This window comes from Triticum dicoccoides, chromosome 4B (assembly GCF_002162155.2).
Source record: "Triticum dicoccoides isolate Atlit2015 ecotype Zavitan chromosome 4B, WEW_v2.0, whole genome shotgun sequence".
Lineage (NCBI taxonomy): Eukaryota > Viridiplantae > Streptophyta > Magnoliopsida > Poales > Poaceae > Triticum > Triticum dicoccoides.
This window is the reverse complement of record NC_041387.1, coordinates 251,607,248-251,634,002: the sequence shown is the minus strand read 5'-3', so window position 1 is coordinate 251,634,002 and position 26,755 is coordinate 251,607,248. Positions and strand designations below refer to the sequence as shown.

The 26,755-nt window shown below is 41.1% G+C and overlaps 1 protein-coding gene across 2 annotated transcripts; it reads left to right on the top strand.

Moving 5' to 3' along the window:
• The first annotated feature begins 9,052 nt into the window (after positions 1-9,052).
• Positions 9,053-15,812, top strand: LOC119295916 (DUF724 domain-containing protein 3-like). 2 transcript variants are annotated; one of them, XM_037574345.1, is made up of 8 exons: positions 9,053-10,113; positions 13,052-13,744; positions 13,838-13,951; positions 14,043-14,097; positions 14,176-14,294; positions 14,364-14,505; positions 14,585-14,626; positions 14,706-15,812. In XM_037574345.1, the coding sequence occupies exons 1-8, from the start codon at positions 9,112-9,114 to the stop codon at positions 15,476-15,478; spliced, it is 2,940 nt and encodes a 979-aa protein (XP_037430242.1). In that variant the 5' UTR covers positions 9,053-9,111; the 3' UTR covers positions 15,479-15,812. The 2 variants fall into 2 exon arrangements, with proteins under 2 accessions (XP_037430242.1, XP_037430241.1); XM_037574344.1 differs by having other exon boundaries at positions 9,054-10,113; positions 14,173-14,294.
• The last annotated feature ends 10,943 nt before the right edge of the window (positions 15,813-26,755 follow it).

The window sequence follows — 26,755 nt, the reverse complement described above, 5'->3', positions numbered from 1 at the left end:
ATGGCAATTCGTGCGTATAACGAAGGGGGGGGGGTTGTAATCTGGCTGCAGCTTCCGGGCGTTTTTCCTGAGCACTCGGACTATGGGCTGCGTGAAGACAGCCCAAAAAATGCCTTTTTTTTGGGCTTCATATTTTAAGCGGAAGCACCGAAAAAAGGCCAAACAAACACACCCTAAATCTGGAAATCTAACATATAAAGCCTCGTGGACTCGTAGGCACAACCGATGCCACCAGTACACGGTACCACGCGAGGAAAAAAAAGTCCACCGAACCGCGCCACGTGTGGGGTGCAGCGCACCACGCGAAGAGAAAAGCGACGCTCCTATGGTACCGGCTAAACCAGCGCCAGACAGAAATATCTCCCTCCTCACCCCTTTCTCTCCCTCGTCTCTTCCCATCCCGCTCCTCTTCTCCATGCCGCCGCCACCGCCGCTGCTTCTCCTCCCTCTCGGCCGCCTGTCTCCCCCGCCTCCAACACCTCCTCCTCTCTTTGCCTCCTCACCCAACCAGCACAGCCAGACCACGCGATGTGGACGAGGAGGCAACAGATCGGGAGGCGGGCAAGAGGAACCAGGTGGTTCTCCTTCCATGGCCGGGCCTCGACCAGCCGCATCTTCCTCCTCCCAGTCCGGCTGAGAGGAGTGGCGGATCCGCCTCCTCAAGCGAGCAGGGGCGCACGGGGATTCGATCCAGGGATCTCCTTGCGAGAGGCCGCCACCGTACCGACTCCAACCTGCAGCCTGTTCCAACTCAGGTTTGTCTTCGCTCTACTTGGTAGGCCACTGGCAGGAACATGTACGTTGATGTATTTGATGTGGCTAATTGCAATCTCTAGCCTTCCTACCATCCTCCCCTTTATCCCTCTTGATATGCGAATTAGGATTCTAGCTAGCAATGCCTCACTATGCTATGTTGCAGCAAAACAATGATATAGATTTGAAAAGTTGATAATCAAGTATTACCTTCGTTTCAACAGAAAATAAATGGTTGGTGAACAAATATATATGTACAAAAAGTCTGCACAAATAGAATCTTCGATGGAAATACGCAAAATAATAGTCCTATGCATACAAGATACAGTACTGTGTGCCATAGATATAGCCTAAAATCTAACTCTGAGTCTCTAGATAATGTGAACCCGTGCTTAATTATAAAACTTGTGAATCAAAATCACTTGAGCAAGTTTCAGATTTATAAATATACTCATGCTTTCCAATTAACGATCCCAACTAAAGCACCAAGAAATATATCATGTTGACAACTTTACTCCTTGCTTGCAGAAAGTGACAGTTATACAAGAAGAACCAGATGCCACTGAAGATGCCAACGGTAACCATGTGTCTCAGTTTGTATTATATATGGGTTCTTTATGCTTGCCTTTAAATCCTTTTTAATTTTCCCTGTGCAGTCCAAGTAAGCATCGCGAACTGCCATAAGCATCGCGAACCACTCGAGTATCTTCATTCCCTGTGTAGAATTGTTCAAGAAAAGCACCTGTAAAACCAAGTTCGTCTTTCGCTCTGCAAACCTGCTCAAAATAGTGGTCGTCCATTGAGACTTATTACTTTATTGTTTCCCATGTCTCAGCAGCGTGGAGGAGCCGGCTTCCCGTGTCAGAGTTGCGTGTACTTGCGGGCTACTTCACCGTCACCAGCCCATCTGTAGGTATGCTAGCTCCTCCTCTTCTCTTCTTTGATGCAAATGCACAAAAGGAGAAGCTCAAATCTGGAGAGTAGCCAATGAGATATAGTTTTAAATTTTGTCTTTCTGCTGTAGTGTTGTAGGGATGGACATATGGATTGAGTGGTACCCACCTGAAAGATACACATCTCAGCAGCCAAGAACTTCAATAAAAATGTATATCCCAACTCCTTTTATAATCTTGAATGCTTCTCGGTCAACGTCGGTGTCACTTCCAGTCTTGGATGCTACCAGGATGCCAGGTGCAAACTTCATGGAGGCATAATGGCTCTGTACTAGCTTTTCTTGATGAATGAAAGCAGTGATGCTGATATGGACTATCTGAACAATCCACATTCAGTTTAAGTGATGTTACTTTGCTTGAAATTTTGAGATTGAACTATTAGCTTACTATCAGGTCTGCACCATTCTAGATATCATCTTGACTTTTAACTTCTCCAAATGCAACATTGGATAACATAAATAGGAAAAAAAATCAAATTGTGAAACTGTAAGTAATAGCTTCACCTGAATATTGATCTGTTGTGTTATTGCAGGGAAGAGGTATGAAATTCTCAACTTAGGAAGGAACATACAACCTGTAATGTGTCGATCACTAACTAATAAACAGGAGTCTGATGTTGGAAAGAAGCAACTGGTACCAAAGCAAAAGCATCACGACTCCCCTTACAAATCAATGAAGTGTTCTAATTCTAATTCTGGCGATCTAAGCACCGGTCCAAGGTGATTTACCTCTTCCAGCCACTTTCAGTTTGTTCTAATTCAGTCCCCTCTGAGTTTGTTCTAAAAGAAAGTTCTTGTTAGGGATTTTGAGTTTATCCTTTTAATTAACGTGTGCTCGTGCTAAAGCAGCGGCTCTCCCTCGGCTATGCCTGGATGTTCGAGCTGTCAGTGTGGTACAGGAGCAGCAGCCACCATCGCTGTCAAGTAGCTCCAGCAATCACGTGCTCACTCTTGCTTCACAGACTATGTATGGTCAGTTCAGGTGATTTTTCCTCGGTGATTATTGGCACCCAGGATGTTACAATCTTATTCATGATCTGATAATTAGCTAGGAATTTTTGAATAGGATTTTAATCAGTTACTGTTTCTTTATTTTGTCCAGAAAATTGGAGGTTTTAGGATCTTTGGAAGTTTTTTGAGGCATCACCCTTCTTGTCCGCAGTTAAAAGGTGTGTGTGTGAGTCTGAGAAAAATACTTTTGCTTTACTTATGTTTCAACTTTGGCAAGGCATGTTTGTACAGGTAGTAAAAATGTGATGCAAATGTTTCTTTTACTAATTTGTGGATTTTGATAGTAGAATGTTGTTTTGGGCTGGTGCTAAGGATCATTCAGTTTCAAGGAAAAAGATATATGTGTGGTTTCTTTGCTTTACAGAAGATGCATTATATGATGTTTTCATTTTGGTAATCATAAGAAATTTTACATTTGATGGTGAATTTCAAAATTATTTTGTTTGGATTCTGAATCATGCTAGGCAATGTCGTCTTTGTAATAATTTAAAAGGGGTGCTAGGCAGAACCAAGCCATCCACGTAGGCTATGAATAGTGCAGCGAGTGAGCGAGTGAGCTGGCAGCGACTAAAAACCTAGCTTCCCCACCCACGCCCATGACAGCACGCGACCGTCCCTCCTCCTCGACCTCCCTCCTAGCTGACCCCCCTTTCTCCTCAAGAGAAAAGCCATGAGTTGTTTTACTGAGAGAGAAGAAACAAGTAATATCACATTCTGAAGGTTCATTTCCTTTTATATGGGTGATGGGTCCTTAAAATTGTAAGCATTGCAGTTTTCTAACCATGTACATGGGTGGTACGCAGCTAAGCACTCAAGCTATGATATTGTTGTATGTATGGATTAATAGTGGTAATCACTGTTTGGTTCAGGCCTTGAGCAGCTAAGATAACTCAAATGTGTACGCTCATTCAAAGTAACTGATTTACCTAAAGAACTTGGTTGATGATCAAGTGTGCATTTTGTATGCATTGGAATTAGATTCAGAATGCATGATGATTGGTTTCTTCTGTGTTCATATAGGAAGTAGCTTCTCATGCGCCAACATTTTTTAGGGTGTTGTGCCGAGGAAATCTTATGCTTCAGTGCGTACATTTTGGTTGTGTTTGTCTAGAGTTTTTTTTTGCTTACAGGACAAAATATTCTTATTTACTTTGATTCATCTATTTGTAGCAAAAAACTATTTTTTCGTGCATAAATATGTTGTGTTCATTATTCGGGTCAAATGAGTGAGACCGTCGTTTTTGTATTGGCTTCAAGGGAGGATGATTTGCTGTGTACGTTTCATTTTCCATCAAGGCCATCATGTCGTCCACTCATGTACATGTCATTCTCTGCTTTTAAACAAGTGTCGAGTGTAACTGCTAGCATGTGTACGAAGACAAATAATTCTCAAGGCACTGGCATGACTGGAGGAAAAGAGGTTCTGTGACTCAAGGTTGGGTCGCCATGTGTATATTTATTTATGTATTCATATCCATGCTTGTGTGGTTTTCTCTATTTTCGGTAGCCAGTCGCATGCCTTCTCCTTATTTGCTTTGTCAATGTTCGTGTGTGCCCAACTCAATTGTTGCTGCTTTTATGTATGTGCTTTCTTATGTGGTAGATAAACTCTTGCTTTAATATGTGCACTTCCAGGTTTGACGCAGTACAGTGCGGGGGAGGCGGTGTCCTCTGCAGCTAGGTCTACTTGCTGGCGACCTCACCATCACCAACCCATCTACAGGTATGCTAGCTCCTCTTCTATTAATGCAAAAAGAAGATGCTCAAATGGATTGAGTGGTGCCCTTCTGAAAGTATTGCATTGATGGACATATGGATTGATTGGTAGCCCCTTGAAAGCTACACAGATCTGAACCAATAATTTTAATAAGAATGTGTATCCCAGCTCCTTTTATAATCTTGAATCCTTCTCGGTCCTACTAAACTGTAACTCATGTTTCTTTTTGGAAACAATATTTTGGACATATACTAATTAAGCTAGCTACATGGGAACCTTTTGTTCTGGCCAGATTTGATGATTTCTCTCAATATACTGTTGGCGATGTAGTTGGCAATGATTAGGTGGGCAGTTCTTCGCATTGCATTATGTATTTAAGTTTGGACAATTGGCTGCTAATTTATCATGTGAATATGTTCTCTCTCTGGAGATGAAGATAGCAAATATTTTTATATTCTTATCCAATCAGCTCACACCATTGTTGTGATCAACAAAAGATTCAGAACTTCCAAGCTCCGTTTTTTCTTGCTAGCTATGAAGGTGATACTTTAGTAAAAGGTGCATACAGTACTAACATTTTTGCTATCTTTATGCTCCTCCATATGGATGGGAACTAAAAGGATGATGATATTATTCTACCTTTCAATATTTGGTGGTGCATATTTAAGAAAATCACTACTAAGCATGTCATTTTCTAGAAAGGCGTTTGACTGGAATGTATATGTATATAGTTAATAAAATCATAGTGACGGATTTTTCAGTTCCTCTATTTAGATTAGAGGCGTCTGCATGCATATTAACCAAGTGATCAGTCTTTCCAGCTTAAAAGAGAAAGTGACCGATGTTTTGGCATATTTTCCTATTAGGAATAAAATGGATATGCCCATGTGCATATGCACACAGATTTCAGGTTACAGTGTAATTAGGAAACAGATGATACCTCATTGTGTAGTCTTGGTCTGAGAAGAGTGGATATACTCGGTGAATATATATGTTCCACCCGACCATTAATTTCAGAGAAAAGGACATGCACTTCAGTAGCAAAAATTTTATTGTTATGTACTATCTGTAATGCTAAGCATTTATTTGCTAATATCTCCTCATCTGAATTTGTATTTTGGTCATTTGGCCTTTTAACTATATGGGCATCTGCAGATGGTCTGAAAAGCAAGATATGCTAGAGATAATAACTATACTTGCTGCTCCAGATGGACTAAGAATGGAACCATATCCTAGGCCTACATGCTAATATTGTACACCAACGAATGCTTCACTTATTTATACTTAATCAGTTGTGTAATAATAAGCGCGATATTAGCTTCTGTACCCATCTTAATGGTTAAAATACTTTTCTTCAATATGTGACACATTTGCTTCTGTTTCCACATGTCTTGCTTCATGATATCAACATTGTTAATCGTTTATCTTTATCTTTCTTTCCCTTTACAGCCTACTTGAATGGATATGGTTCTTGAGAGGCCATTTCTTATGCATCAGGCCCTGAAGGTGGATGTTGCTTGTATGCTAAGCAAGGAAGAGGCATGCCCTACCTGGCAGCGACCACCTTCCACTCAAGGGATATAGCACTATCATTTAGCACACACTGTTCCAGGAGAAACAATAATCATGAACAGAAACAGTAACCAACAATATCCCTACTGACCGGCGTGGCTCCACCAACGATCCATCAGCCCCTGGTACAGAAAGAGGTGATTCATCACTTGCTATACAATCTCTTTCTCTATTTCCTTCTGATTCATCCTTGCTTTCCAATCTCCTTCTCTATTTCCTTTCTCCTGACTGTAGTATCCTCTTCAATCTCAGATCCAGAAGCTCACACATGGAGGACATGGACATTGGTATCGTCTGTGACGAGGGTTCCCCAGGATCAATAGCGTCAAGGACAGGAACGCCTGTGCCCAATGTAATATTCTAAAAACCTGTTATACTCCATTCATCGTAGAGATAGCCTCCTGCTCCCCCTCTCTTACTCACGTACCTCCTCCTCCTGCCTCCTCCTGCCCCCCCTCTCTTACTCACGTTATTGGCCCCTAATTTGTGACTTTCCTACATTATTGGCCCCTAATTTGTGATTTTCCTGAACATGACACCTTTTCTTCTCCGGATCTGCATTCCACCTGTAGTAATTGTGAGATTATATATGTATTCGTGTTCATTCTTAATTTAAACTAGACCTAGCTGTATATACTACAAAATTTGTTAAACATGCGCTGGGCAGGTTTCCATGATGAGTTCGTGGCCTTTATGAAGTTCTTGCTGATTGTTTTCTGTAATCATCGCTCATTTCTCGTCTCCATAGCACAAAATTTGATTCTTGCATCTAACCTTACCGGCGTGTTTACTGAACTTTGTATATATGAATTTCACCTTGTATTTTCTTCCTGGCTTGATAAGAACTGAACAATACAATTTGCTTTCTCGTGTCCAGTATTCTAGATTGAGTAATTCTAGAGATATGCGACCCGTAGACCGGTTTATGAAATTCTTTAGGTGTATTTTTCTTTCATGTACATAGCTGGAAATTGTTTGATATACATTTTATAAGGATAAACAAGGCTTACTGTACGTAAGGCTTGATACTACCCCATTTCAAATAACTAAGGGAATCACTATTTCTCAAATGCAAGATATTGGTTTATTTTATTTCGTATGCCATGTTTTTTGTTTCAGTTCTTTGTTTTTTCAATCCATTTGCTTTCTTGAAATCTTCGTGATAACAGAGATTTGAGAAGGATCTGTCTCTAGCTGTAGATGATAACTACATAATTATTTGTTCTTTCTATGTGAAATATTTGAAAACCAAATGCAAATCGTTGCAATATTTAGCCTTCAGTACTTATAATGCACAAATGTAAAATTATATTTTGCTATTATGTTCTTCTATTCTAGAATCATTTCCCTAATCTGCCTATTTTGATCATGAAATTAAGTCAATTTCTTCTACTATCTTCATGTGCTTGCGGATAGGATTCTGAAAGCTTATAAACTTATTTTCAAAGCTTGCCTAATAATTTTATCATATAAGTTGAAATTCAGTAAAACATTCCCACTTGACAGTGATCTATTGTTATTCCCTTAAATGTTGATCCAAGTGTCATAAATGGCACAAGATGCAGTTTTGATTAGATTTTGAGTGTGAAATTTATACTGTCTTGCGGTGATGCATGATGTTATTTATTTCATTAGAGAAAGATAAGTGTTAACCTATTAAGTTAATTTGGGTGATGGATTTAATGCTTATGTTAATTATTTGCAGTTTATTTACGGGAGAAAATAGTGGTAGTTTATTTATTGTCATTGGTTAAGACTGCTGCTATTAGATCTATATGGTTGCGGTATATCTTCAATTATTTGCTAAATTGAAGGATTAATGTTCCGCTATTAGGTTAATTAGGCTAGCAGCTTTTAGCACTTCTCATCTATTGGTTTAGCTATTATTTTCTGAGAAAAAAAAATTTACCCTTGCTTTGTCCCTACAGGATAATGACTACCTGATAGTGATTCCTTATGCTCACATCTTTGGCCTCATGCTGCAAGCTCTAAAGCTGCCCCCTGCAACTTACCAGCACAAAATATACCCAGGCGGAAAGAATCGTGTGACAGTGACTTTCATTTCTACTTTGGAATTGCTAGATGGTTCACTTGTCCCGAGTTCTATACCAGGTGCAATCTTAGATAGCTATGAAGATGCAGAAGACTGCTGCTATGGAGGCTATTACATTCATGGAGAATGCATATGGCAAAGAAATGAGGGGCTACCACTACACCCATGTCAAGAGGCTAGAAAATCAAGTGACGCACCTGGTCAAATGGTTGACTTCATCCAATGAGATAATCAAGAAGCTGCGTAAAACATGCTACTACGCTGTTAGGTACATGAACTCATATTCTGCCCGGATAGAAAACACAACAGCTGCTCGCCACCTGAAAGGTCAGGACAACACCAAAGGAGTTATGAAAACAGCTCTTGCAAGCATCGAGGACTGACGCAAAGGCTATGCTACATTGCTATGAAGTTTGAGCAGCGCCTTGAAGCAACCAGAAACAGTTTCTGGTAAACTTTGCTGAATGTATCCTGGATAGCGTGCTTCATCGGTTACCGCAACAACCACCTTTTGTTTCATATCTACCAGACCAGCATCTTTTCCATTTTGGACTACTCCCAACAAGATATGTATAGACTTTAGTCCTCCCTTGCTGCCTCTATGATGAAAAGTAGTCTATGATGTAGTTTACGATCTTTAGATTTTATTGTTGTCTGTATAGTCAAGAGCGGTTTACCATCGCTTATTGTATATATGTGAAGGTCTCCTCTTCTACTGTTGTTTCACAACACTATGACCGAAGAAAACAACCTTTCCTTTTATCCATGCTTTCACATTAATGTTTGCATCAAACATTCCCTGTAATCATATCTGCAGCACTTACAAGCTCATATTAAGATTTTCCAATCGATCCTGTACATATTCAACCAATGTATATACAATAATAGGTTAGAGTATACTCTCACACCGATTAGCTTATATTCGGCCTTTGCGCCATTGGCGCAACGGGTCATCTAGTTTTACAGAACAAGGGAATCGGATCGGTGACCCCCCCCCCCGCGCGGCGTTGCCCACCCAAAACCCCTGACGCGCATAACCCCCGTTCCGCCCAAATGCCCGGCCGCTCGCCGGCGCCCACCGGCCGCCGCCGGCGCCGCAGCCGAGGCTGGAGCACTCCATCTAAGGCCTCCCGTCGCCCGCAGTCCCCGACCCCTTCCTCCGCGCCGCCCCTTGCCCAGCAGCCGCCCCTGCCCCCTGGCACCGAGGTCGAGGTCCGCGTCGACGACGACGGCTTCCACGGCTCCTGGTTCGAGGCCAAAGTCGACAGCTTCCTCCCTGCGCGCGGCCGCGGCTCCCGGGCCCGCTACACCGTCACCTACTCCCATCTCCTCTCCGACGACTCGGGCGGCACCCTCGTCGAACCCTTCGCCCCCTCCCACATCCGCCCCCACCCCCCTCCTCTCTCCAACCCGGAGCCGCTCTGCCTCCACGACATCGTCGAGGCCTTCCACAACGACGGATGGTGGTCCGGAATCCTTCTCGCCACTGACCCCCTCACCGCCGCCTTCCCCATCACCCGCGAGGTCATAACCTTCCAGGATCCCCACCACGTCCGCCCTCGCCGCGACTACGTCGACGGCCAGTGGCTCCCGTCCAAGGTCGCCATTTCTGTCCAGCCCAAGCGGGCGGTTAGGGTTTACGCCGTTGGGGACAAGGTGGAGGTGGTCAGGGACCGGGACTTGTATGGCTATTCGTGGTTCCCCGCCACCGTGGCCAAGGTCATTGATAGGCTGAGTTACCTCGTGGAGTACTCCGATCTGGAGGAAGAGGTGGGTGGGGGGAAGGCCATGGAGTACCTGCATTGCCTCTTCATCAGACCAGACGTGGAGCACTCTCCGCGGGAGAGTGAGTTCCGCCTTGGTCCTGGTGCCGCAGTGGAGGTGTACTGTGACGGCGCTTGGTCACCAGGGGTGGTGCAAAGGGCTGTTGGAGAGGGTGAGTACGAGGTTAGCATCGATGGAAAGGAGGGAGAGCTGTTGCTGAAGAAGGTGCCAGAGTTGCTCAAGCCTCAATACAAGTGGAATGGCAAGCATTGGAGGATTGTAAGTCCTAAGGTAATATTTGCGAAATCCAGCTCCTACCTGTGCATGCTAGTTCACAATTTCACTACTTTGATGTTATAGTTTTAGTTTCTGGACTGTTACAACTGTGCATACCTGCAAGTTTTGCTGCTTTCGGCCATGAATCGATCAGGGTGATTTGTTTTTGTCTTGTATCCGATTCGATTAAAGTTAGATGATACATCTTTGGGAGTTACTCCCTCCGTCCCAAAATGTAAGATCCTTTTCTACACTATCATAGTGTCAAAAATGATCTTATATTTTGGGACGTAGCGAGTATTTGTTTATTCTTATAAATATTATTTCGAAATTTGACAATCAATAATTTATTATCCTTTTCCCCCAACCCGCTAGCCATGCATTCTTAAAACATGTTGCTTCTGAGTTCTGACGCCAAGAATTTGATAGTCTGAGGTTCTGAATTACTTTCTTGAAGAACTACGAACTAATACGAAGATTTTCTTGCATAATCGACTTTGATTTTTTGCGTCATAATTAAACTTTAGATGTTATGTCTTGTTGTATTGCCGACAATGTTGGACTACCAATGGTGTCACTAAAGATATTGACATGCTCTTCAAAATACACGCAAAAATAATATGTGCGTTCAGCCATTCTTCGTGTTTCCATCATTTCATTTGACATTATCAAATCTGAAGCTGTAAATGGCGGTGTGGAGCTAATATCTAGCTTCTCTTGAACCATATCCAGCTTTCATTTTTTCTCATAACAATATCAATCTTGTAGACTTCAACTTTGTTCTTTACAATTAGTCTGATTGTATGCCATGTATTCTGCATCCCTTCTTTACCTCAGTGCTCTTGATCATTTTCAAAAGGTGCTAGTTTCATGTTGAAGTCTTACATATGGATACATAGTAGGGAGTTGCAAGATGGCTTTTGTTGACAGGTTACATCATACAATTTGTGGAACACTTCAGTTCCAGTGGAAGTATCTAACTACTTTCCCAGTTTTCTGTTATACACTGAAAAATTAGGAGGCGTTTGGATGTTTTGTTGGTTAAATGTGGGATGGAGTGTCTTCTGTCCTGTATGATTTGCATGGTGGCATTGAACCATGACACAATAAAGGCTGAAGTTTGGCTGTGGTGAAGTGTCATCATTCCGCTGATTTATCTCTGCACATGTTACTTATTTACTTGTGTTGTTTGCTTTGGAAGACTGCATATGAGAAGGTAGGACTCCAAATGATTTTTTGTGGAAGGTGTGAGTTGGGTTGGGGCTTCATCCTAAATCTTTGCATCTGGTATCAGACCATCCAAGGGTCAATGTTGTGGACATTTTTTCCCCTTGGAAACCGATTTCGTGGCTGATTCTTTTGCATCTACTGCCTTCATTCCTAAATATAAGACGTTGGGGCAGTAAAATAAACTGCCCCAACGTCTTATATTTAGGAATGGAGGTAGTAATATATAGGAAAAATAGAAACAGGAAGGCTATGCTACAAATATCTTATAAATTCTTTAAATAGTTTTTTCTCCCCAGTTGCATCTGTTGGACTGGTACTGCATGGTTGGTTGAAACAATAGTATTATGAAGTGCATAATACTTGTATAGTCTTATTACTACTAGAAAGTTACACAACTGAGCTCAGTGCATATGACTGCATTTGTGATTTTTTAAACATATTTCAATGTTTTACAAATAAAAAAATAATGTATTGTAGTAAAGTATGAGCACCAACAACATTTTGTGACAAATATAGTCACTTTGGAATGTAGAAAAGACAAATTTGTGCACACATTGTTGATATGTATGAAAAATATAGATATATTTGCGCTATTGATTTGCTAGTGCTCTCAGTTTTATGAAGTACGCTATTGTAGTCATTTTGAATAGAAATGTGCAAGTGCACACTGACTAATGGGCCACTGGTGCATATGTCTGTGTGTGCCAAAATACCCGTATTGTACTATGCTCGTTTTCACTACTCTCTCTGTTCCATAATATAGTGCATATAATTTTTTCAATAGTCAAACAAGTATATGGTTGACCAAGTTTCTAGAATAAACTAGCGAAATCCAGAATACTAAATAAAAAATATAAAAGTACACTTCATGATGGATCAAATGAGACTAATTTTGTATAGTGGATGTTGATAATTTTTCCCTTAAACTTGGTCAAACATAGCCATGTTTGACTTTTAGAAAACAAAATCTGCACTACATTTTGGATGGAGGGAGTATATAATAAGAGGCTGTCTGGCTGGACACTCTCATCGAAACAAGAAACGAACTGTTACATTTTATCTGATCACTAGGTTACCCTATATCGTAATGACGCAGAAAGAAGAATCATGCGATTTTAGAATTTCATATTAAACCAGCTATTTGTATCTTAGTAATGCATGAAGTATCCTACACGTGCTGTTCCGTACAGTTTGAAGATATTTGGAATCTGGATTACCCTTCTGACCTCCCTCCCCCCCTCTCATGTTCGCTCGCTTCCTTTTGAAGCACGCTTGTCGTTAGCGGCGCATGTTTTGCGTTTAATTGGTATCACATGAATCATGTACTATAATGTTTTATTAATTAATGACTTATATGAGAAATCCCTTGACTAATGCTACTTTCTTTTCATGGCTTTTCCCCATCAGGCTGATTCATAATGAAAATTGATGAGGCATGTTGTCTCATGTGGATGCTTGGGTTATTTTTGTTATTGTGATTAGTTGCGAGTCCTATTTTATCTTTCTTTCTATAAGCCATATGGATTGCTGAGTAATTGCGTATCTTGATTTATTCAATCATGCAAGTATCTTGCACTATGCGGTCACATGTGTTAGTTTTATGACTTGAAAACGTTTTCATAACTGTTATTTTGATTATATTTGATATTCTATTTGTTATGCATTTAGCATTGGATATATTTCAATTTGCATGACCCACTCTAGAAATTTCCTTCATATACAGAGACAAGGTAATAGGCGGCAGTCTGTATCTGGAAAACGTCCAAGCTCAGCTGTTGAGGTGGCATCCAATGATGATGAAAATAGCCATCATACACAATCTCCAGCCACAAAAAGGTCAAGGAAAGAACTGCCACGAAAAAAACTTGAAGAGTTAACTGAAGGTTCTGAACATGTGTTGGAGTCCGAGATGGACACTAGTTTATCTGCACTACGCAAGTCACTAGCAAGCAATTTTTCTCCAAAAACCTGTTCTCCGCGATCTAGAAAAAATAACTTTCAAGCGATTTCACGAAGGATAGTGGATTCTTGTACAGTGCCGATGAAGGGGCTTGGGGTTTATCATGCTTCCTCAGAAAATCCAACACCTCAGAATGAATCAAGAGCAGATGGTATTGTGGAAGTTGTTGTTCAAGAAGCCCCGCTCGACATGATGCTTTCAAATGGTCAGCTTAATTCACCTGTCTGTGGAACAATTGCTGATGAAGCCCATGATATGCTTTTGACTGCAGGATTAAGAAAACAGAAAATGGATTCCTCTTGCATAAATAATGCTGTCCAGAAACCACAGGAAAGCCCGCTTGATGTCCAGCCACTCCAGGTAAAGAAATTTAGTGCCAAGCATAAAGGTGGGGAAAAAGGCGGGGAAACACACCCTATTCAAGCACTTGAGGGAAACAGTGACACTTTTGATTACGTGAGTAGCTGGCATTGTGTTTTGTAGTTAAAGTAATGTTTTACATGCAATGCATTTATAATTACTGTTAATGTCAAATTTTCTCATCTGTAGATTCAGTTGAAAGGTAACAGCAATAGCTCTTGTAAGGAAATTATTTGTGCTTTGACTGCTTCGACGTGCAATGCCCCTTCACCCCTGGATAAGCAGATGAGAGCACGTGATGCAGTATGTCTTGTTACTGTTTATGTTAAAACTCTTCCTTAATAGTATCCCTGTTCATGTGCATTATCTGTTCTGCCTGTCGATCTGTTTGCAGGTGTCAAGAGGGGCTGATAGTAGCTCAAACACAAAGGTTTTTGCCTCCAAGAAATGTGAGTAATTTGTCTAAACAGTGTCCATCAACTAGATGGTTTATCAAAATCTAAATATTGTTTTGTAATGTGCAGCAGCTGAAAAGAAAGGCTTCAAAGGTTTGTCTAACCCAGATAGCTCAGGGCATGGAACTAGGACTGTCCAGAAGAGAAGTGCAAAGAAAGTGGCAGGGCGACAGAAAGAATGCTTCGTGGAAGTATGAACTTTTTTGTCTTGATAAGGTATTTCTATTAGTTTATGGCTTCTTACCTCAGTAAATTTTCAGAGACAAGTGGACAGCAGAGGACCTCATACTCAGCAGCAGCAGCAGCTCAACAGGGAGGAAAAAGTTAACGTAAATGACGGAACAAATCAGGAACTGTTTCCTTTAATACCCCCAGGCTTCAAATCAATCTGTAACGGGCAAGGTATGTGCTGTGTAAACTACCTGTGGAAGAAATGTGCGTTCATTTTATGTTGAATGTCTCTTAAGTTTATTGATGGCAGGTTTACCACCCCCAGGCTTCAAATCAATCTGTAATGGGCAAGGTATGTGCTGTGTAAACTACCTGTGGTAGAAATGTGCATTCATTTTATGTTGAATGTCTCTGAAGTTTATTGATGGCAGGTTTACTCGATGGGGAAAAAGTGGATGAGAGACCAATTCAACTACATATTCAGGATGCTGGGGGCTCACAGTGCACCATGGAAAACACTGCATTAAGGAGCTGCTCAGCTGTTGGGACTTCTCTGCACCCACCTTTTCTTTCATGTCAGATCTCTGGTGAGCGTTTTCCGTTCATCAAGACCTCATCCATATGGCATCAAATTGAACCAATGGAAGTGTTTCGGAAGGTACCACAGGAACCCCATTTCCTTCCACTTCAGCAATTTATGCCGGAACTGCGTGAAGGAATGGCTATAGGTCTAATGGTGACATATGCCAGCTTAGTTGAAAGTGTCAAGCGATCATGCATAGAAGATAATATTGAGTTATTTGAAAGAAAGATCAACGCACTTGCCCATTTAGAGGAAAATGGATTTGATGTTAAGTTGCTGCAGCACAGTCTGATGAAATTGCTTGAGGCCAAATGGGAGCACACCAAGCATCTTGGACATCTGGACGAGTTGAAAGAATTGGTACCGCGGAAGGAGTCTGCCATGTCTCATAAGCATGCATTACTTGTTGAAAAGGAAGGAGCTATATTTCAACTTGAGCAGAAACTTGAGTGCCTTCGTGGTGAAGCAGAGCAGATTGCAAGGGAGACAAAAGATGAAGATGCAGAGCTCTTGAGGCTGAAAGAGGGAGTTAACATAGCTCAGGAAGCATGTGTTAATGTTGAAGTGCGGTTTCACGACATTCTAGCCGACATGCGTTCGAGACTGCAGCTTTCTGAGTGATACGATGTTCAGAAATCATTTCGGTCTCCCAACTTAATTGTTCCCGTAGCTTATGCTCCCGTGTGTTGCACCTTTTATCTAGGATTATCACCAAACTTCGATGAGGGTTCCAATTGTCATTCGACACCTTTTATGCATGTAGCAGATGTATGGATCTTCAACTCTGTCAAGTTTAGACCCATGTTTCTATGCTAGTTGGACGATATTTATCGCTGTGTAAACTGGTTGTCTTGTGTTGTCATTCATTCCCCGAATCCCGTGATGACTACTATGCAGTGGGTCAATCTGAAAACCTGCTGTTGATTTATATTATCTGATCTCCTGTATTTATTTTTGTATGGTCTGATGCCCGTCAACTTGGCGTGTTTCTGTTAATCATTTAATAAATCAGATCCTGTTAGCACTTAGCAGAGAACGGCATCGTAATGAATTTGCATTGCTGCTCTTTTAAGTGCTTATGCTGCACGCGACGATGAAGCCTATTCAGGTTGGCAACTACGTATTGCCCTTTCTTCTTTATAAATCATGGTATATTATTATTTTGTATTTTGCTGTTCGCTTTTGGCTACATTCTCGCTAGATGACCCGATGTGCCCTTGTGCGAATGTCAAACGTATTGCCCTTGTCCTTCCTTTTCTTGTAAATTGGGATATATTATTATTTTGTATGCCAAATACAACAAAGAAGTTAAGCAAATATACAAAACCCATTTTATCCTTGTTGTCCTTCCTTTGTTTATGAAGAAGCCAAGCAGGAAAAAGAAAAAGAATATGAGAAGCTAAAGCCTAAATCCTTTATAGATTACCTGTTGCGCCCAGTGTCAAACGCAATGGAGAAGTTAAGAGAAGTATATCAATGTTTATTATCTGCTATTGGAACAATGGGAGGGGGCTTGCAGCTAATTTTATACTCCCATTCATCCCAAAAGTGAAAGTGAAACCCAATGGGTGGATGAGGCTAAAGCTCGGGTATGCAAAGCTGAATGTTGATGCAAGTTTCGATGTTGATTCGTTTGTAGGTTCAGTTGGAGCAGTACTAGGAGAGTACACCGAAAAATTCATGGTTGCTGCTAACGTAAGGATTGAAACATGTCTTGATTCTTTCACTGCTGAAGCTGTAGCAGTGAGATTTGATATAAATCTGGCCCGTACAATTAGCTGCAGTAAGACCGAGATCAGCTCGAATAGTTTGGAGGTGGTCTCAGTATTGAAGAAGGGCTACTCTTCTTCAGTGGCAAGTGCTATTTTTGACGGCTGCTACTTTATGTCTTTAGATTTTAATCATGTCATCTATGAGCATTGTAATAGTGAGAACCATATGATGGCTCATGAATTGTCTAGAATAGCCGGATTCTCTCCTCCTAGTGTTTGGTTGGAATCACCTCCTATTGAGGTGATACCTTTGATTGTAAACGACAACTCTTGTGACGATTGAATAAAGGAGGATGTTTATATAAAAAGGAAATATTCCTCAAAGCGCTCAAACAATTTTTTTAAACCTATGTGACAATAGTAAAAAAAAAGCTCGATGACCGATTTCACAGTTTTTGCTTACGCAAAGCGAGATACGAAACCACCATTCAACCGAAGGCACCAAATAAAAGTGGACCACAAATTCCATTGATATTGTTGTAATACTCTTTATTACACAACAAAAAGGCCTAAAAACAACCAATAACCCCACTAAGCTTAAGCGGCGCCCCCTCGTCTGCAACACCGCGACGACGCTGTTGAGACCCTCAACAGTCGCCAATGTCATCTGGAACAAGGCAAGGTAATCACCAGTTATCATACGATGCTGGTGCTCAATGGCAGAGACATGCACAAAAGACCGTCTGACTCCTCCGCGCGAAGTTCTGACACCGAGTCCATGGCAGTCCTCTGTGGCACGTTGGCGGTCCCCCGCTCGGGATGCCCTGACGCTGTTATCACTAGAGGAGGTGGTTAGGATGGCACGGTGGTTGTGCAGGGACTCGTACACGGCCCAGTTGACGTCGTCGACTGTTGGGTCCGCCTCCTCCATCACGGTGATGGTAGCTTCAGACACGATCTCCACGCTGAAGTTGGTCCTGTGCCTCATTGTGCTCTTCCAGGAGCTGGAAGTTGTAGTGTGATACGTCCATTTTGCATCATGTTTTCTTATTGTTATTAATAATGTTTTTGATCATTATAATACCTCATGATGCATTTCTAATGCCTTTCCTCTCTTAATTTGCAAGATTAACATGAAGAGGGAGATTGTCGGCAGCTGAAATTCTGGACCTGAAAAAGCTATATCAGAGAGACCTATTCTGCACAACTCCAAATAAGCTAAAATTTCACGGAGAAATTTTATGAAATATATAATAAATATTGGAGCAAAGAAGTACCTGAGGGGACCCACCAGCTGCCCACAAGGCAATAGGGCACGCCCTAGTAGCTTGTGGGGCCCCTGGCCGGTCTTCGAGGCCCATCTTCTCCTATTTGATGCCATTTACCCTAGAAAAAAATCAAGAGAATAATTTCGGGACGAAGCGCCGCCGACTCGAGGCGGACCTGGGAAGGAGCACTTTAGCTCTCCGACAGAGCGATTCCGCTGTGGACACTTTCCTCCGGGAGGGGGAAATCGAAGCCATCGACATCACCAACAACCCTCTCATTGTGGGAGGATCAATCTTCATCAACATCTTCACCAGCACCATCTCATCTCAAAGCCTAGTTCATCTCTTGTATCCACCTGTGGGTTACTAGTAGTGTTGATTACATCTTGTAGTTGATGCTAGTTGGTTTATTTGGTGGAGGATTATATGTTCAGATCCTTGATGATATTCAATACCCCTATGATCTTGAACATGAATATGATTTGTGAGTAGTTACTTTTATTCTTGAGGACACGGGAGAAGTCTTGTCATAAGTAATTATGTGAATTTGGTATTCGTTAGATATTTTGATGATATGTATGTTGTTCATTCCTTTAGTGGTGTCATGTGAACAACAACTACATGACACTTCACCATACTTGGGACTAAGGGAAGGCATTGTGGAGTAATAAGTAGATGATGGGTTGCTAGAGTGATAGAAACTTAAATCCTAGTTTATGCGTTAATCCGTAAGGGGTTGATTTGGATCCATATGTTTCATGCTATGCTTAGATTTATCTTAGTTCTTCTTTCGTAGTTTCGGATGCTTGCGAGAGGGGATAATCATAAGTGTGAGGCTTGTTCAAGTAAGAACAACACCCAAGCACCGGTCCACCCACATATCAAATTATCAAAGTAGCGAACGCGAATCAAACAAACATGATGAAAGTGACTAGATGAAATTCCCATGTGTCCTCGAGAACGCTTTGCTTATTATAAGAGAACATGCTGGCCTGTCCTTTGCTATAAAGAGGATTGGGATACCTTGCTGCACCTTTGTTACAATTGCTACCTGTTGCTTGTTATAAGTTACCTTGCTATCAAACTATCTGTTACCGATAATTTCAGTACCTGTAGAAAATACCTTGCTGAAAATTGCTTGTCATTTCTTTCTATGCCTCGTTAGGTTAGACACTCTTACTTCTTAAAGGACTATGATTGATCCCCTATACTTGTGGGTCATCAAGACTCTTTTCTGGCGCTGTTGCCGGGGAGTGAAGCGCCTTTGGTGAGTGGAATTTGGTAAGACAACATTTATATTAGGTTTTGAAATTTACTGTCACTTGTCACTATCGAAAGTAATCCTTTGAGGGGTTTTTTCGGTGTATCTTCACCTCGACCGGAAGCAATAAGAGTTTCCCCTCAGCCTACTGAACCTACTGAAAATATTTATTATGAGATTCCTTCGGGTATGTTAGAGGAAATGCTAGCTAATCCTTATGCAGCAAATGAAAGAATACATCCTGATATGCACTTAATCTATGTGGATGAAATTTGTGGTTGTTTAAACTTGCTGGTTTATCCTAGGATGGAGTTAAGAAGAAGGTTTTCCCTTTATATTTGGAGGGAAAGGCATTGGCATGGTATAGGCTATGTGATGATATTGGAACTTGGGATTGGAACCGACTGAAATTGGAATTTCAACATAAGTTTTATGATATGCATCTGGTTCATCGTGATCGGAATTATATATATAATTTTTGGCCTCGTGAAGGAGAAAGTATTGCTCAATCTTGGGGGAGGCTTAAGTACATGATGTACACATGCCCCAGTCATGAGCTCTTAAGAGAAAATGTTATACAAAAAATTTATGCTCGACTTTCTCATAATGATCAATCCATGCTCGATTCTTCTTCTATTGGTTCCTTTATGAAGAAAACTATTGAATTCAAATGGGGTCTTCTGGAAAGAATTAATGCAACTCTGAAGATTGGGAGCTCGACAAAGGTAAAGAGTAAGGTATACAACTTAAGTTTGACTGTGTTAAATCTTTTATGGAAACCGAAGCTTTTCATAAGTTTAGCGCTAAATATGGACTTGCCTCTGAGATAGTAGCTTCCTTTTGTGAATCATTTGCTACTCATGTTGATCTCCCTAAGGAGAAGTGGTTTAAATATCATCCCCATATTGAAGAAAAGATTGATGAACCCATTATAATTAAAGATGAAACAATCATTTATAATGTTGATCTAGTTGTGCCTACTACTTATATTGAGAAAACCCCTTTTCCTGTTAGGATTAAGAAACATGCTAAAGTTTCAACTGTGGTTAATAAAAGTAATATTAGAACACCTAGACCCTCTGAACAAATTAAAGTTGAACCTAATATTGCTATGGTTAAAGATCTCTAGGTCGATAATAATGATGGGCATGTTATGTACTTCCGTGATGAAACAACTAGGATTGCTAAGCCTGATACTAAAGATAAGAATAAACCTGTTATTGTCATGCCTGTTGTTTCTGTTAAAATAGGAGATCATTGTTGTCATGGTTTGTGTAATGTGGATTCTAGTGTGAGTGCTATTCCTTTTACTTTATATCAAGAGATTATGAATGATATTGCACCCGCTGAGATAGAGGAAATTGATGTCACTATTAAGCTCACAAATAGAGATACTATTTCACCGCTTGGGGTTGTTCGAGATGTTGAAGTCTTATGTGGTAAGATCAAATACCCTACTGATTTTCTAGCAGATTTTTGCCCCATTATATTTAGTAGACCTTTCCTGAACACCGTTAATGCTAAGATTGATTGCAATAAGGATACAATCAGTGTTAATTTTGGTTATGTATCCCATGAGTTTAGTTTCTCTAAATTCCCTAGACAACCTCATGATTAAGAACTGCCTAGTAAGGATAAGATTATTGGTCTTGCTTCTATAGTCGTACCTCCTACCGATCTGTTAGAACAATATTTGCTAGATCATGAAAATGATATGCATATGAATGAAAGAAATGAAATAGATGAGATATTCTTTAATCAATCACTTATTGACGGTGTCCTGGATAATGGGGTACTAACCCAGTCAGCACATTATCCTTGGGTTGGGCCTACGAGCCTTCATTCAGGATTAAGATGGACTCCGGAGGCTGTACGCAAGAGGCGTGATCAAGACAGCCTCCCCCGAAGACTTGACATATACTCCAAGATCTCTGCCGCCGCCTAGCACCTAGTTACCGACTTGTAACCCTAGATACCCTCCCTGGCGTGTATATAAGCCATAGGGTTTAGTCCGTAGAGGGGACATCAATGCAAAATTATTCACCTAGCCCTAGAGTTAGATCATACATTACGATCTCGAGGTAGATCAACTCTGTACTTGATACATCTCCATCAATATAAACAAGAGCATGACATAGGGTTTTACCTCCATCAAGAGGGCCTGAACTTGGGTAAACATCATCTCCTTCGTTCCTGTTACACTCGACCTGACATCCACAACTCGGGACCCCCTACCCCGAGGTCTGCCAGTTTTGACACCGACACTGGTGGTTTCATTGAGAGTTCCGCTGTGTGATCACCAGAAGGTTCAATGGCTCATCTACTGATCAATTGCTCCAACGGCCTTGGGAGTGTTTTTGCCCCCGCCTAGCCTTTTGTGTTTGACAGCATGGTCTTTTGCACCGACTCGACATGACATCTGGCCTCTGTCGACAACTATGCCCCAGGTCGGATCGTGACCTTTGGTGGCCTCGAGTACACTGCGGATTGATGACCCACAAGTGTAGGGGATCTATCATAGTCTTTTCGATAAGTAAGAGTGTCTAACCCAACGAGGAGTAGAAGGAAATGACAAGCGGTTTTCAGTAAGGTATTCTCTGCAAGCACTGAAATTATCGGTAACATATAGTTTTGTGATAAGGTAATTTGTAACGGGTAACAAGAAATAAAAGTAAATGAGGTGCAGCAAGGTGGCCCAATCCTTTTTGTAGCAAAGGACAAGCCTGGACAAGTTCTTATATAGAGAAAAGCACTCCCGAGGACACATGTGAATTATCGTCAAGCTAGTTTTCATCACGCTCATATGATCCACGTTCGTTACTTTGATAATTTGATATGTGGGTGGACCGGTGCTTGGGTACTGCCCTTTCTTGGACAAGCATCCCACTTATGATTAACCCCTATTGCAAGCATCCGCAACTACAAAAGAAGTATTAAGGTAAACCTAACCATAGCATGAAACATGTGGATCCAAATCAGCCCCTTACGAAGCAACTCATAAACTAGGGTTTAAGCTTCTGTCACTCTAGCAACCCATCATCTTCTTATTACTTCCCAATGACTTCCTATAGGCCCAAACAATGGTGAAGTGTCATGTAGTCAACGTTCACATAACACCACTAGAGGAGAGACAACATACATCTCATCAAAATATCGAACGAATACCAAATTCACATGACTACTAATAGCAAGACTTCTCCCATGTCCTCAGGAACAAACGTAACTACTCACAAAGCATATTCATGTTCATAATCAGAGGGGTATTAATATGCATTAAGGATCTGAACAAATGATCTTCCACCAAATAAACCAACTAGCATCAACTACAAGGAGTAATCAACACTACTAGCAACCCACAGGTACCAATATGAGGTTTTGAGACAAAGATTGGATACAAGAGATGAACTAGGGTTTGAGAGGAGATGGTGCTGGTGAAGATGTTGATGGAGATTGACCCCCTCCCGATGAGAGGATCGATGGTGATGATGATGGTGATGATTTCCCCTCCCGGACGGAAGTTTCCCGGGCAAAACAGCTCCGCTGGAGCCCTAGATTGGTTCCGCCAAGGTTCTGCCTCGTGGCGGTGGAGGTTCGTCCCGAAAGCTTGCTTATGATTTTTTCCAGGGTAAAAGACTTCATATAGCAGAAGATGGGCACTGGAGGGCTGCCAAGTGGCCCACGAGGCAGGGGGCGCGCCCAGGGGGTAGGGCGCGCCCCCACCCTCGTGGATGGTGGGTGGCCCCCCTCTGGTATTTCTTCCACTCAGTATTTTTTATTAAATCCAAAAATGACTCTCGTGGAGTTTCAAGACTTTTGGAGCTATGCAGAATAGATATCTAATATTTGCTCCTTTTCCAGCACAGAATCCCAGCTGCCGGCATTCTCCCTCTTCATGTAAACCTTGTAAAATAAGAGAGACTAGGCATAAGTATTGTGACATAACGTCAAATAATAGCCCATAATGCAATACATATCGGTATAAAAGCATGATGCAAAATGGACGTATCAACCCCCCAAGCTTAGACCTCACATGTCCTCAAGCGAAAGCCGAAATCGAAAAATATGTCCACATGTTTAAAGATAGAGGTGTCAATAAAATAAAATACAAACATGAGGGCATCATGATCTTTCTTATAACAGCAACATAAATATATTTTGTCATATGAATTCTTATGCTCAAGTAACAATCTATTCACAATGTCAAGTATGAATCAGAAACTTCACTGAAAACTAACAAACTATAAACTCAGTCATTGAGGCAATTGCAATTTACCATAACATCAGAAAGAGTCAATATAAGAGATTTTCAACAAGTCCACATACTCAACTATCATTTAGTCTTCCATGATTGCTAACACTCACGCAATACTTATGGTTATGGAGTTTTAATTGGACACGGAGAAAGATAGGGGCTTATAGTGTTGCCTCCCAACCTTTTACCTCAAGGGTAATGTCAACAATAATATTTCATGCTAACTTACATCCAATTGGATATATATATCAGGATCTTTCCAACACGAGGTGCTTGCCAAAGGATAAAATGTAAAAAGGAAAGGTGAAGATCACCATGACTCTTTGCATAAGGTAATAGTAAAAGATAGGCCCTTCGCAGAGAGAAGCAGAGGTTGTCATGTGCTTTTTGGTTGGATGCACGAAATCTTAATGCAAAAGAACGTCACTTTATATTGCCACTTGTGATATGGACCTTTATTATGCAGTCCGTTGCTTTTATTACTTCCATATCACAAGATCGTATAAAGCTTATTTTCTCCACACTAATAAGTCATACATATTTGGAGAGCAATTTTTATTGCATGCAACATGACAACTTACTTGAAGGATCTTACTCAATCCATAGGTAGGTATGGTGGACTCTCATGGCAAAACTAGGCTTAAGGATATTTGGAAGCACAAGTAGTATCTCTACTTGGTGCAAGGAATTTGGCTAGCATGAGGGGGAAAGGCAAGCTCAACATGTTGGATGATCCATGACAATATACTTTAATTCGGATATGAGAAAACATAACCCATTACGTTGTCTTCCTTGTCCAACATCAACTCTTTAACATGTCATACTTTAATGAGTGCTCACAATCATAAAAGATGTCCAAGATAGTATATTTATATGTGAGAACCTCTCTTTCTTTATTACTTCCTATTAATTGCAACGATGACCAAAACTATGTTTGCCAACTCTCAACAACTTTTATTCATCATACTCTTTATATGTGAAGTCATTACTATCCATAAGATCAATATGATCTCTTTTATTTCTTTTTACTCTTTTTATTCTCTTAAGATCATAGCAAGATAACAAAGCCCTTGACTCAACACTAATCTTTACTAGCTAAGTGTCCGTGCGTTGCCACGGACTAACAAATATATATATACAAAGAGAAAATTCATGTGACATGAGAGTCAAAGGCCATTTTTATGGGATGATATCTCATGGTCATGATCTAGTAGGTACATACATCTCGTCATTGTCTTTCTTCCACACTCCATGTCTGAGCTACCACGCGACACTCGACTTCCTTCTCCCACCATGCATGCTTTTATCTCCTATTTCTCCTACCTCTACCTTGCACGACAGTACCAAGTTTCTTGTCCAACTATCATAATCTTCTCCGGTAGGGCACCCCCTTAGATTATTACTGACTTGTACATGTTGCAAATAAGATCAACGAAAATGGATACTAAATTTCTGATGAGAAATGAGAATTCAGGGCAATATCTTCCCTAGAAAATAATAATTCCAAGACAATATTTTTATACCTTCTATCAACATTGGGACACACATTCCACGCAATAAGCATGCAATGATGTTGATACTTGATTAATTGTCAATATATGTCTATAGTAAAGATAACTTTACTCAAAACATGTTTTTCTAAGAAGGAAGGATAATTCATATTAGAAAAAAATAAAGGTTTGGGTTCATCCCACCAATGTTTCTCTTGTGCAACTCATCTCCGCACCTGCTCACGAGATTGGCGTGTCTCGAGCACACCACTCCCACACACCCTCACAAGAGCGGCACAACCAATCTCTGAGTGCCACTGACACACATGCATGGAGCGCTCACTCCAAGCCTGACTGCACACATTCCCACAGTAGCCGAATTCAAAGAGAATCAACGGGGCATCATCCACTGCTTTCTCAGGGTCCTATTCATCATGAAATCATAGACCAAGATATTCCTCCCATCCATTTTTTAGGGAAAGGATTTTTCTCGATGTTCCTCTCATCTTCATGGTAGTAATAACCTAAAAACGCCACCAGTCAACTCCAAAGAACATGCAACATTGTGAGAGTCAAAGTCATGGTCAGTCAACTCCGTCAAGATTTTCAAATTATGTGCTATCCAATACGTACTTGTTGCCGATGGAACGACCACATGGATAGCTCCTACAATCTTCATGCAGGTTGCACAAAATTACGCCATAGGAGGTTTCAAACCTTCAATGGGCCACCCTTGGCCATCCAGCCGGTGGTTTTCCATCCTTCCTTACGCCTGACGTCTTGTGGAACCAGGCGCATCCCAGATCCACCGCCTTCCATTCAGGTCGCCACACAAAGGGGAAAAATAGAGTAGGCGATGGCGCGGAGGAGGAGGCGGTGGTTTTCTATGTCACTAGTGTTTATGTAGTTGTGCGTTGGAACTTCACAACGTGGGGAGGACGAGGAAATGGGAGAGCAGATTGTCGATGGTGGCATGGGAAAAAGAACGCGGTCTAGGGAGGGGGTCGGTGGCTAGAACTTTGGAAAGGAAGGAAACCTGATTGTGTTTCCCTTTATTTTGTATATGGAAGTTATCGTATGGTTCATGTATGGCAACAAGTCCTATAAAAGAGAACCAAGGATTGATTGATGATTGTGTTTTATTTCATATGGAAACCGATCTGTCGGGGCTACATGTAAGTGCATTGTGACTAAGGAAGGATCAATAGATTGAATTAGATTAGAAAAAAACCAGCAGGAGGGTGGAGTTATTAATTAAGAAAAAAGTCAGTAGTGGGAGGTGGGATGAAATAAAACCGGACGAAAAAAAGTCAGTAGTGGGAGGTGGTAGTCTCTGCCGGTCAATTTTCGTCCCACCTCCACTGGTTTTTTTTCGTCCTAAAAAAATCTATGAAATTTCGTAGGTTAACCAGGGACAACTCCCACCTCCCAGGTTTTTTTCCGTCTCACCTTCCATGATATTTTTTTGTACCTCGCCCCACCTCACACTGAGCCGCCAAGAACCGCAAAAACCGCCTACCTTAGCAAAATCAACAAATCTCTCTCATTAATGCAATTTTCTTTAGGAAACAAATAATAGAGTCTTTCCTACCTTAGCCAAATCAACAGATCTCTTTCATTAATGCAATTTCCTTTAGCAAACAAATAATAGATTCTTTCCTACCTTAGCCAAATCAACGGATCTCTCCCATTAATGCAATTTGCTTTAGGAAACAAATAATAGATTCTTTCCTACCTTAGCCAAATCAACGGATCTCTCTCATTAATGCAATTTTCTTTAGGAAATAAATAATAGATTCTTTCCTACTTTAGCCAAATCAATGGATCTCTTTCTTTAATGCAATTTGCTTTAGCAAACAAATAATAGATTCTTTCCTACCTTAGCCAAGTCAACGGATCTCTCCCATTAATGCAA

What these genes read in the sequence shown, in the direction of transcription:
- LOC119295916 (XM_037574344.1), top strand. Translation starts at nt 9,112, where the DNA reads ATGCCCGGCCGCTCGCCGGCGCCCACCGGCCGCCGCCGGCGCCGCAGC. An exon ending in ATCAATCTGTAACGGGCAAG is followed by an intron (nt 14,506 to 14,584) that starts GTATGTGCTGTG and finishes TATTGATGGCAG; the next exon opens with GTTTACCACCCCCAGGCTTC. An exon ending in ATCAATCTGTAATGGGCAAG is followed by an intron (nt 14,627 to 14,705) that starts GTATGTGCTGTG and finishes TATTGATGGCAG; the next exon opens with GTTTACTCGATGGGGAAAAA.